This window comes from Hyla sarda, chromosome 6 (genome assembly GCF_029499605.1).
Source record: "Hyla sarda isolate aHylSar1 chromosome 6, aHylSar1.hap1, whole genome shotgun sequence".
In the NCBI taxonomy this organism is placed as follows: Eukaryota; Metazoa; Chordata; class Amphibia; order Anura; family Hylidae; genus Hyla; species Hyla sarda.
Window position 1 is genome coordinate 57082178 of NC_079194.1, and position 12851 is coordinate 57095028.

General features: G+C 42.7%; 1 protein-coding gene across 1 annotated transcript in view; it reads right to left on the bottom strand.

Annotated features, from left to right (window-relative positions):
- Nucleotides 1-3680: 3680 nt before the first annotated feature.
- The window catches only part of LOC130275624 (cytochrome P450 2D14-like), a 126143-nt gene continuing 116972 nt past the window's right edge, over nt 3681-12851 (bottom strand). The window contains exon 9 of the mRNA XM_056523817.1: nt 3681-3913. Within this exon, the coding sequence (XP_056379792.1) occupies nt 3732-3913 (182 nt within the window). The 3' untranslated portion in view covers nt 3681-3731. The remainder of the gene's footprint in view (nt 3914-12851) is intronic.

Here is a 12851-nt window from a genome sequence, read left to right on the forward strand (position 1 = left end):
TGCCCTAATTGACAGGTCCGTAACCACGGTGCCAGTCCCTTCCTAAATAAGTGAGGGACAGTCAAAAAGTCAAAACAACAAACTACAAAACTGAAAAGAGGTCGGGAAAGGCTGGAGGTACATGACAGAAAACAAAACTAAACAGGCACACACAAATATACACCGATCTTTTTCTTCATTGACTAGCTATATATCTACTACCTACTTCTAATCAGAGCACCACCTGCAGCAATAACAAGAGTCCACTTCCACCATTTGATCGACGCTCCACAATAGGGTTTAGTGCAGTGCTGTGTCATCTTGTTTTCCGTAAATACTGTTTTAAGCGTAGTGATGCATATTGTACTCCCCTGATATACGCAATAAGTATGTAAGGCAAAGTAGTGCCAGGATCTGCACAGTGGAGTGGCAGAGGCCTAAATTCATCAGGTGCAGGCAGAGGTTGCAGCAGAGTAGGGGAGTGTGGCAGCCAGAGTCGCAGCAAGAGGTCTGAGCTCCCGATGTCAGCTAGCAGTCGTGTCTCAACCAGCAACCCAGCAGCCGTGATTGATTGGTTCACTCGGTCATCCACTTCATCCCAAGTGATATCCGATACCCCCAGTCAACAGTCGGTGGGTTCCTCAGACTCAACCCTCAGTTGACATGGCCCTCATGCTGCTGCTGCCACCTCAAGGCTCTGTCATTGTGCTGCTCTATGGTCTCCTCATGCTAATGCTACCCCCTCCAGGCTCAGTCATTGTGCCGCCATATGGTCTCCTCATGCTGATGCTGCCACCTCCAGGCTCTCTCATTGTCCTGCTCTATGGTCTCCTCATGCTAATGCTACCTCCTCCAAGCTCTGTAATTGTGCCACCATATGGTCTCCTCATGTTGATGCTACCACCTCCAGGCCCTGTCATTGTGCCACCATATGGTCTCCTTATGCTGATACTGCCACCTCCAAGCTCTCTAATTGTGCGGCTCTATGGTTTCCTCATGCTGATGCTACCACCTCCAGGCTCTCTCATTGTTCTGCCATGGATACAACTGCCATGCAAAACATAATTAAGGTGCTGGTCCCAAGTTTCAGAAATTACTCTGAATTAGGGTCACTTTCAGGACTCCTGATGCTGCTGGTGCCACCTCCAGGCTGTGTCATTCAGCCACTATATGGTCTCCTCATGCTTCAGCCAACTCCAGGCTGTGCCATTCAGCCACTATATTGTCTCTTCATGCTGCCACAAACTCCAGGCAGTCATTCAGCAACTATATGGTCTCCTCATACTGATGCCACCTCAAAGCTCTGTCCTTGTGCTGCCATGTGACATGTGACTCCTTGTTAAATCTGGTCCTTTGTACCCACATGCCGGGGTCCGGGACACTAAAACTTGGGAGTTAAAATTTCAATTTTAAAATCCTCAAATTCAATTTCAAAATCTTGAATTATTTAAATTTAAAAATCTTACATTTCAATGGTCTCCTCATGCTTCTGCCAACTCCAGGCTGTGCCATTAAGACACTATATGGTCTCCTCATGCTTCAGCCAAATCCAGGTTGTGCCATTCAGCCACTATATGGTCTCTTCATGATTCAGCCACCTCCAGGCTGTGTCATTCAGCCAATATATGGCTTACTGATTCTGCTTGGCCTGGCCTAAAAAAATTTATTATAGCACTAGCTACCATAAATCTTTAATTTAAAGTTCAAAATTCATCTTTTAATCTTAGGGATTGTGAAGCCCTAGTGTCTACTCACGCTGCCAACACCTCCACGCTTTGCCATTCAGCCACTATATGGTCTCCTCATGCTGCCAACACCTCCAGGCTGTGTCATTCATCCAATATATGGTTTACTGATGCTTCAGCCACCTCCAGGCTGTGTCATTCATCCAATATATGGTTTACTGATGCTTCAGCCACCTCCAGTCTGTGCCATTCATCCAATATATGGTTTACTGATGCTTCAGCCACCTCCAGGCTGTGCCATTCATCCAATATATGGTTTACAGATGCTTCAGCCACCTCCAGGCTATGCCATTCATCCAATGTATGTTTTACTGATGCTTCAGCCACCACCAGGCTGTGCTATTCATCCACTATATGGTTTACTGATGCTTCAGCCAGCTCCAGTCTGTGTCATTCCGCAACTACATGGTTTAGTGATGCTGCAAGGCCTAGGACATTACCTATATATGTCTATGGTAGCACTAGGTACCATACATATTCAATGGAAATATCAAAATTCATCTTTTATTCTTAGAGATTGTTAGGCCCTATTGTCTCCACATCTGCCGCCAACTCCAGGCTGTGCCATTCAGCCACTATATGTTCTCCTCATGCTGCCAACACCTCCATGCTGTGTTATTCAGCCACTATATGGTTTCCTCATACTGATGCCACCTCCTTGCTCTGTCATTGTTCCGCTCTGTGGCAGTGATTCTAATTGCAATGGCTATAATCTGCATGTCATACTGAATAACCATATTATTTAACTACCCCAGCACACTCCATTTGCGTGTTAGAACAAAACAAAGTGTTCTACACCCCTATTGAGGCTCTCTGTAGGCCAGAAATAGCCGTTTTTAATATAGATTTGCCGCAAATAAATTCAACCCGAAACACATTTTTTCGGAAATTCGGCAAATTGAATTCTTCAAAAGTTTGCTCATCTCTAATTACAATCTATATCATATCCACAGAATGGATGGCGAGTGATTGTTGGGGATTAAACCACTATGACCCTGACTGATCCCAGATATGGGAGTCCTGATAGTCCCTTTTTGAATGAAACAGCAGTATTTTGTTATGCAGCCTAATTCCAATACATTTATGAAACATCTGGCTAGGAAATTTTGGAACCTAAACTCCTTTGCAAACCCAATTGGGTGCCTGAAAAACAGCCTAATAATTACGACTGTACACATATCACATCATCTGACTGCTAGTAAAGAAAAAAAAAAAGGTTTAAATTTATGTATTTCTTTTTTTGCAGTAAACATTATCTGGATTATGTGTGGAATGCAGTACTGGGTCACATGATGTTACCTATCTCAATTAATATTTTTAAGTCTAGTCTTATGTCGGATAGCTAACAAACAATATTTTTTTTGATGAGTGCAGATAATAATGACAGTGTACCCTTAGATAAATGTATGCAAATGAAAGTACACCAGTGCTGATAACGCCAGTTCATCTTCTTCTCTGCTTGTCAGAGGAGGAGAATATCATTGCACTTGCCCAGAATCTCTTCTGACAAGCAGAAAAGTTGCTGTGTATCCATCACAAGATCCAAGAGCTCATAGACAGCTTTGCAATACTACACGCATGCCCGCTGTAACACTGTTCATGTAAGAACAGTTGTGCTAACAAATATGTTATTATAATTTCATGTGTAGCAAATAAGTTTAGCGAATGGCCCCACTGATATCACTAAGCCGTTATGTGAGTGGATGAGTACACTGCTCAGGATCCGTGCATGCAGTTAGGTGGTGCTGCGAGTATAAGCAGTCCAGGTATAACAAATAGGAATAGAAAAGAGACTCGGCGACTCAATGTTACTGCAAATGAACTTCTCTTTATTCTGAGGAATATGGTGTACACATCAAGGCAAGGGAGGGCTGGACAAGAGGCAGGGGGTGCAGTGACAACCAGAAAGGATTTCTAGAATTATATATGAGATTCCATTTTATATCTACAGGGACCTAAATCAGCAGGTTCACTTATATGAATTCAGATCTCCCTCTGTTTAAAATGTTATTCTCTTGGTACAACACGAATATTGTAAGGATGTGGACTGAAAGTAAACGCATAGAAAGGATCTTCCCTTGGACGAGGTTGGTCATTTGGTATCTTAAATGTAATTTGCTGTAATAACGTGGTAAAAAACAGGAAGAGTTCCATCCTGGCAAGTCGTTCTCCCAAGCAAGACCTCCGACCTACAAGAGAAAAGATTATTCTTTGCATACTAGCACACATTGCAGCTTTATAGAATTGAATTGCATATATTTGATGGGTTTTTAAACTTCCGTGCTGTATACTTTTCCTCATTTTAAAACCCAGTGCTGACAATGGATTTAAAAACTGCATCAAAGTGCTGCCTCAAAATACAAATTTGCAATTTTTTATGGCAAATGCGCATGTGAATTTTATGGTGCATAGTAAAAAAAAAGGCTGCAAATTTTGCGAATATATGATGAATATTCGTGAAATATTGTGAATTCGAATATGGCCTTTGCCGCTCAACACTAATCAGCAGCAGGTAGACATGGAGCAGGACCTGAACCAGCAGGTAGTGGCATATCTTGACATGACCATGCCAACACACTTTGAAGGTCTGCTGGACTTCTGGGCAGCCAAACTTAATTTGTGGCCACAACTAGCAGAGTTTGCCCTGGAAAAGCTGTCCTGCCTGGCCAGTTGTGTGCCATCAGAGCGGGTGTTTTGTCTGGTGGGGGCCATAGTAACTCCAAGGAGAACTCATCTGTCAACGAAAAATGTAGAGAGACTGACCTTTGTGAAGATGAATCAGGCATGGATTTCCAGGATTCTGCATCAGAGTAGATTGATCATGGTGCCACACCAACACTTCACAAATATGGATAGGGCAAAACATATTCATGGTGCTGCCCCCCCAGTTACAGAAATTACTCCACATCAGACCACAAATATCACCATGTGCCACCTACACCACCAAGTATTAATGTGATGCAAAGACCTCTAAAAGGTGGAAGGGAACAACATATGGTCCACTGTAACAGGTGGGGGTAACAACTTCCCCTGTAAGGCCCTACTCTCGCACTATTAATTCCCTTCTTGGCAAGTGTTACTCACCCTAAAAAGGGTGGCCCCACACAGGAACCTCTCCCTATTTCCACCTAAAAACACTGCCATTTCCCAAGGTTTTTAGTTGGAAATAGGGAGAGGTTCCTGTGTGGAGCCGCCCTTTTTAGGGCAAGTAACACTTGCCAAGAAGGGAATTAATAGGGCGAGAGTAGGGACTTACAGGGGAAGTTTTACCCCAACCAGTTACAATGGACCATACATTGTTCCCTTCCACTTTTTAGAGGTCTTTGCATCACATCAATACTTGGTGGTGTAGGTGGCACATGGTGTTTTTGCATAGCGAGTGCTGTATACAGCCGCTCCATCTCTGCTATAGACAGGACGATCACAGCGGGTGTCAGTAGTGACATCCACTGTGATGTGTCCTTAACCCCTTAACGACGTGGTGATGCGGTACTTAACGCACCAGGTGCCGTGATCAATACCGATCACGGCATCTGCAGCATCGCGGTCACTTAATTGGATGATCGGATCGCCCGCAGCGCTGCCGCGGTGATCCGATCATCCTGCACACCAGCCGGAGGTCCCCTCACCTGCCTACGCTGTCTTTCAGGAGTCTTCTGCTCTGATCTGCCTTCCCGCAGACCAGAGCAGAAGATGACCGATAATGCTGATCAGTGCTATGTCCTATACATAGCACTGAACAGGATTAGCAATCGAGTGATTGCTGTAAATAGTCCCCTATGGGGACTATTAACCCCTTAAGGACCAAGGGCGTACAAGTACGCCCTTGGTCCTGCTCTCCTGATATAACGCGGGGTTACACAGTAACCCCGCGTCATATCACGGCGGGTCCGGCGTCATAGTGAAGCCGGGACCCGTCTCTAATAGCGCGCAGCGCCGATCGCGGCGTCCGCTATTAACCCTTTAGCCGCGCGCTCAGAGCTGAGCCGCACGGCTAAAAGTGAAACCGAAAGTGGCCGGCTAGCTCAGTCGGGCTGTTCGGGGTAGCCGCGGCTAATCGCGGCATCCCGAACAGCTGACAGGACAGAGGGAGGGCCCCTACCTGCCTCCTCGCTGTCCGATAGCCGAATGACTGCTCAGTGCCTGAGATCCAGGCCTGAGCAGTCATGCGGCAGAATCGTTGATCACTGGTTTCTTATGAGAAACCAGTGATCAATGATGAAGATCAGTGTGTGCAGTGTTATAGGTCCCTATGGGACCTATAACACTGCAAAAAAAAAGTGAAAAGAAAAAAGTGAATAAAGGTCATTTAACTCCTCCCCTATTAAAAGTTTGAATCACCCCCCTTTTCACACAGTGTAAATAAAAATAAACATATATGGTATCACCGCGTGCGTAAATGTCTGAATTATAAAAAATATATCATTATTAAGCCGCTCGGTCAATGGCGTGCGCGCAAAAAAATTCCAAAGTCCAAAATAGTGCATTTTTGATCACTTTTTATATCATTTCAAAATTAATAAAAAGCAATCAATAAGTCCTATCAATTCAAAAAATGGTCCCGTTAAAAACTTCAGATCACAGCGCAAAAAATGAGCCCTCATACCGCCCCATACACGGAAAAATAAAAAAGTTATAGGGGTCAGAAGATGACAATTTTAAACGTATTAATTTTCCTGCATGTAGTTATGATTTTTTCCAGAAACCCGACAAAATCAAACCTATATAAGTAGGGTATCATTTTAATTGTATGGACCTACAGAATAAAGATAAGGTGTCATTTTTACCGAAAAATGTACTACGTAGAAACGGAAGCCCCCAAAAGTTACAAAACGGCGTTTTTTTTTTCAATTTTGTCGCACAATGATTTTTTTTTCCGTTTCACCGTAGATTTTTGGGCAAAATGACTGACGTCCTTACAAAGTAGAATTGGTGGTGCAAAAAAATAAGCCATCATATTGATTTTTAGGTGCAAAATTGAAAGAGTTATGATTTTTTAAAGGCAAGGAGCAAAAAACGAAAATGCAAAAACAGAAAAACCCCCGGTCCTTAAGGGGTTAAAGTGTAAAAATAAAAGTTAAAAAAGTTAAAAAAGAAAGTGTTAAAAAAATATTTTATATACATATTTTGTATCGCCGCATGAATAAATATATGAACTATTAAAATAAAATGTTAATGATACTGTACGGTGAACGGCGTGAGTGTAAAAAAAAAGTCCAAAAAAATGTTAATGATACTGTACGGTGAACGGCGTGAGTGTAAAAAAAAAAGTCCAAAATAGCTGCTTTTTTATAACATTTTATTCCCCAAAAAATTCATAAAAAATGTATTAAAAGTTTTATATAAGCAAATATGGTATCAATAAAAAGTACAGATCACGGCGCAAAAAATGAGCCCTCACACCACCGCTTATACGGAAAAATGAAAAAGTTATAGGTCTTTAAAATAAGGGGATCTTAAACGTACTAATTTGTTTAAAAAGTTTGCGATTTTATTTAAGCGCAACAATAATAGAAAAATATGTTATCACGGGTATCATTTTAATCATATTGACCCAAAGAATAAAGAACACATGTCACTTTTACCATAAATTGTACGGCGTGAAAACGAAACCTTCCAAAATTAGCAAAATTGCGGTTTTCTTTTTAATTTCCCCACACAAATAGTATTTTTTTCTGTTGCGCCATGCATTTAATGGTAAAGTGAGTGATGACATTACAACGGACAATTGGTCGCGCAAAAAACAAGCCCTCATACTAGTCTGTGGATGAAAATATAAAAGAGTTATGATTTTTTGAAGGCAAGGAGGAAAAAATGAAAATGTAAAAATAAAATTTTCTGAGTCCTTAAAGCCCAAATTGGCTGCGTCCTTAAGGGGTTAAGCAGGGACTACTACTCCCATCATAGAGCACACTCTGCTCCATGCTGGGAGCTGTAGTATCTGCATTAATAGACAGATCGCAGCGAGTGTAGCTTCTAACACCCGCTGAGATCTATCTATTAATGCAGGTACTACAGCTCCCAGCATTGAGCAGAGTGTGCTCCATGTTGGGAGTAGTATTACCTGCAGTTATGTAAAGATCACAGGGGGTATCACAACTGACACCCGCTGTGATCCTCCTGTATAATGTATAGATGCAGCGGCCGCTCTCCTATGGTCCCCTGCACGGCCGTATATATACACATATTCCTATTTCTCACAGAGAGCTGTGATTGGCTGGAACCATCTGGCCAATCACAGCTCTGCGGGAAATGTGAATATGTGTATATATGCGTCAGGGCTGGGGACCATAGAAGAGCGGCCGCCGCATCTATACATTATACAGTAAGATCGCAGAGGGCGATCTGTCTATTAGTACAGGTAGTACTACTCTCATCATGGAACAGTGTGTTCCATGCTGGGAGTAGTGGTACTAACTAAAAAAAATTAAAAAATAAAGAAAAAAAGTGAAAAACACACACACAATACATTTTTATAATTGTCGGCTACATTTTTATTTCCCCGCACACATAAATTGATCCCTGTTTAAAAAGTAATAAAATGTATTTTATAAAAAATATAAATTTCGTTAGATACCATTGTTTGCTTCACTACTGTATCTTTTTTTAAAAAAAATGTAAATGGTACCCTACGAAATTTTATTCAGAACAGGTATCTCCATCACTTTTTTGGATCACTAAAGTCCAAAAAAGATTAAAAACCGCCCGCAAAAACGCCAAAGTTAAACCCATGTGGGGTTTAACTTTGGCGTTTTTGCGGGCGGTTTTTAATCTTTTTTGGACTTTAATCTTTTAAACCCCACATATCGTTTTTCTTGGCGTTTTCTCACTCCCATAGACTTCTATTGGAGCAAAAGGCCGCGATTTTGACTAAAAACGCCGGTTTGAGCGATATACAGCGTTTTTTTCAAAACGCTAAGGAGCTGAAATAAATGCAAAAAAAGTGAAAAAGCGGCAAAAGGATTAAAAAAACGCCAAAGTGAAAAAACGCCAAGCGGAATTAGAAATTTGCGATTTCTTATTGATTTACAGCTAACTACTGGCCGCAGCTTTTTTGGCCAAAAAAACGCCATGCGGCAAAATTGGCGTTTTTCTTGCCGACTTAGTGGAGACTTAGCCTTAGGATCCCTGCTTGTCCTCGGTGTACAGAGCCAGGGCCGGATTATCATTGGAGCTTATGGAGCTCCTGCTCCAGGCCCCATCTGCCCAGTGAAACAAGGGGGGCTGGGGGGCTCTCCCGCCCTACCGCTTCTGTCAGCAGGCCCCGGGAGCCAGGAACAGGAGCAAGGAAGTCTGTGCCTCTGACGCTGCTGGGACCCGGGACCTGATCAGCAACAGGCCTCATCGGTGATCTCCCTTCATGGCGGCCGCAGGTAAGGAGGATGACGGGGGTATTATAATTGTGTGTGTGGATATATACTGTGTGTGCAGTCACCGCGGCCTCATGCACAGTAAGCCAGGGCAGGGACACTGCTGACATCACCGGCGCATCCCTGCCCCAGCTGTGCTCCCTGCAGGAGGGGGATCCACACCACTGCCCCCGGAGTCTCACTACAGCTGTTCAGTGGCATCACTAAGGAGGGGCCAGAGGGGGCCAAGCCCCCCCTCCCTACATCATGCTGCGCCCCCCCCCCCCCCCAAGTAAAAACCCTGAGAGGTCCCCTCCTGCAGCTTCCATGGTGCCAGTGACCGGGGGAAGGAGATCACAGGCAGCAGACTGTATCAAAAAGATCCTTGGTACAGCTAATTCCTGCTATCTGAGGATCTCACAACACAGCTGTATTGCCGCCTCAAGAGGAGATCCTGGCTGTCCTTCCTTAACAAGCCCCCTCCCCCTCGGCTGGCCCCGTCTGCACTGCATGGCTCCGTCTGCTGGTGAAGAGTATAGGGAGGAAGTCTGCAGCCTCTGGGATGACATAGACCTGATTCTGACTTCAATGTGGGGAAAATGTAAGTGTATTGGTGCTTGCAATTTAATGTGTGATGAGTACATGGATATAGTGAGTGTATATATAATGTGTGATGTGTACATGTATATAGTGAGTGTATATATAATGTGTGATGTGTACATGTATATAATGAGTGAGAAGAAGGACAGCCCGGACCGGTTCACCCTCCACCCGGAATGCCGCCGGACACTACAGGAAGGAAGGATGGATGGCCCGGACCACCCTGACAGGTAGGGGGAGAGAAGTGAGTGGTGGCATTGGCGGCCTATGGCACCGCAAAAGCCACTGCAGTGCATTGATTTAAAGTGCCCGCTTGAAATCAATGTTCTGCAGCGGTGTCGAGGGGGGATAAATAGCCGACAACTTATACCGGAATATCGGTATAAGATATCGGCTATCGGCCCTAACCTCCACCGATTATCGGTATCGGCCCTAAAAAAACGATATCGGTAGATCCCTAGTGTATATATAATGTGTGATGAGTACATGGATATAGTGAGTGTATATATAATGTCTGATGAGTACATGGATATAGTGAGTGTATATATAATGTGTGATGAGTACATGGATATGGTGAGTGTATATATAATGTCTGATGAGTACATGGATATAGTGAGTGTATATATAATGTGTGATGAGTACATGTATATAGTGAGTGTATATATAATGTGTGATGAGTACATGGATATAGTGAGTGTATATATAATGTCTGATGAGTACATGGATATAGTGAGTGTATATATAATGTCTGATGAGTACATGTATATAGTGAGTGTATATATAATGTCTGATGAGTACATGGATATAGTGAGTGTATATATAATGTGTGATTAGTACATGGATATAGTGAGTGTATATATAATGTCTGATGAGTACATGGATATAGTGAGTGTATATATAATGTGTGATGAGTACATGTATATAGTGAGTGTATATATAATGTGTGATGTGTACATGGATATAGTGAGTGTATATATAATGTGTGATTAGTACATGGATATAGTGAGTGTATATATAATGTCTGATGAGTACATGGATATAGTGAGTGTATATATCATGTGTGATGAGTACATGTATATAGTGAGTGTATATATAATGTGTGATGTGTACATGGATATAGTGAGTGTATATATAATGTGTGATGAGTACATGGATATAGTGAGTGTATATATAATGTCTGATGAGTACATGGATATAGTGAGTGTATATATAATGTCTGATGAGTACATGTATATAGTGAGTGTATATATAATGTGTGATGTGTACATGGATATAGTGAGTGTATATATAATGTGTGATTAGTACATGGATATAGTAAGTGTATATATAATGTCTGATGAGTACATGGATATAGTGAGTGTACATATAATGTGTGATGTGTACATGGATATAGTGAGTGTATATATAATGTGTGATTAGTACATGGATATAGTGAGTGTATATATAATGTGTGATGTGTACATGTATATAGTGAGTGTATATATAATGTGTGATGTGTACATGGATATAGTGAGTGTATATATAATGTCTGATGAGTACATGTATATAGTGAGTGTATATTTATTACTATTCACTATTCACACAAGTCACTAGGACATGAGAGTGAATAGTAATAAATATACAAATAATAGGCAGGCCTAGCGCTTCATACAGGAGGAGGCTGGGAAGCAGGAGCAGCCTCCATTGCGCAGCAAAACTGCTCTGCATTTAATCTACAGGGGACAATATCTTCTAAACTACTTCACAAATTTATGTACGTTATACCCTTTTCTACTCCAGTTCCTCTGCACTATGACCCAGTGTATTGGGTTTAGTGCAGGTGAACAGTCTGTCAGTTTCCCTTTAAGTCCTGGGTACATTGTGTGGCGTTATTATGTCCTAGCAACACAGTGTGTCGCACCATTACATCCTGGCAGCACAGCATATGACACTATTATGTCCTGGTAGCACAGCATATGGCACCATAATATCCTGGCAGTGTAGTGTTAGGCACTATTATATCCTAGCGACACAGCGTGGGGCACTATTATATTCTGGCAGCACAGAGTGTGATACTATGATATCCTAACAGCACTATGTGTGGTACTTATACATCCTGGCAGCAAAGTGTGTGGCACTATTAAGTCCTAGACTATATTGTGTAGCACTATTATTTCCTTGGGTAGATTGTGTGGCACTAATATGTTCTGGGGTACATTGTGTGGCACTCATATATTGGCAGCACAGTGTAGTGTGTGGCACTATTATATCCTGGCAGCACCGTGTGTAGCACTATTATATCCTGGCAGCACAGTGTGTGGCACTATTATATCCCGGCAGCACAGTGTGTGGCACATTTATATCCTGGCAGCACAGTGTGTAGCACTATTATATCCTGGCAGCACAGTGTGTGGCACTATTATATCCCGGCAGCACAGTGTGTGGCACTATTATATCCCGGCAGCACAGTGTGTGGCACTATTATATCCCGGCAGCACAGTGTGTGGCACTATTATATCCTGGCAGCACAGTGTGTGGCACTATTATATCCCGGCAGCACAGTGTGTGGCACTACTTTATACTGGCAGCACAGCATATGGCACCATGATATCCTGGCAGTGTAGTGTCTGGCACTATTATATCCTGGTGGAACAGTGTCCTGCACTATTATATCCTGGTATATAGTGCTTTATAATTGCCCCTCCCCCTTAATTCTGTCCCCCTGTGGCACCCAGTGTGCCCCCCCCAAAATATAAAAGCTGGAGACACCACTGTGTGTCTTCTCTACAAAGTAAGGTGTAGGTTTGTGGGGTGGGGGCTGGAAGGTTGGGGGCTCACTGAAGTGAGGTTGTTTGGGGGGGATGAGGTGAGGTGAGGTAAGGTAAGTGGGGGTTTGGTAAAGGGGGCAGAGGAGTGTGAAGGGACTGAGGGGGGGGGGGGTGCAGAAAAGTGGAATAGTGGAGAAGGACCAGGAGTGTTGCAGCCAGTGTTATGGTAATTTTTTGGCATTTTTGTTCTTATGCTTTTGCCTTCTCCAGAAACTTAGCCTTAGTCCTCCCCTATTCCTTAAGGCTAAGTTTCCGGAGAAGGCAAAAGCACAAGAAAAAAAAGAAAAAAAATGTCAAAAAATTACCATAACACAGGAAAAAGCAATAGCAGTTTTTCTGTGTTTTTGCAGGTAAAAAAAAGGGGGAAACCT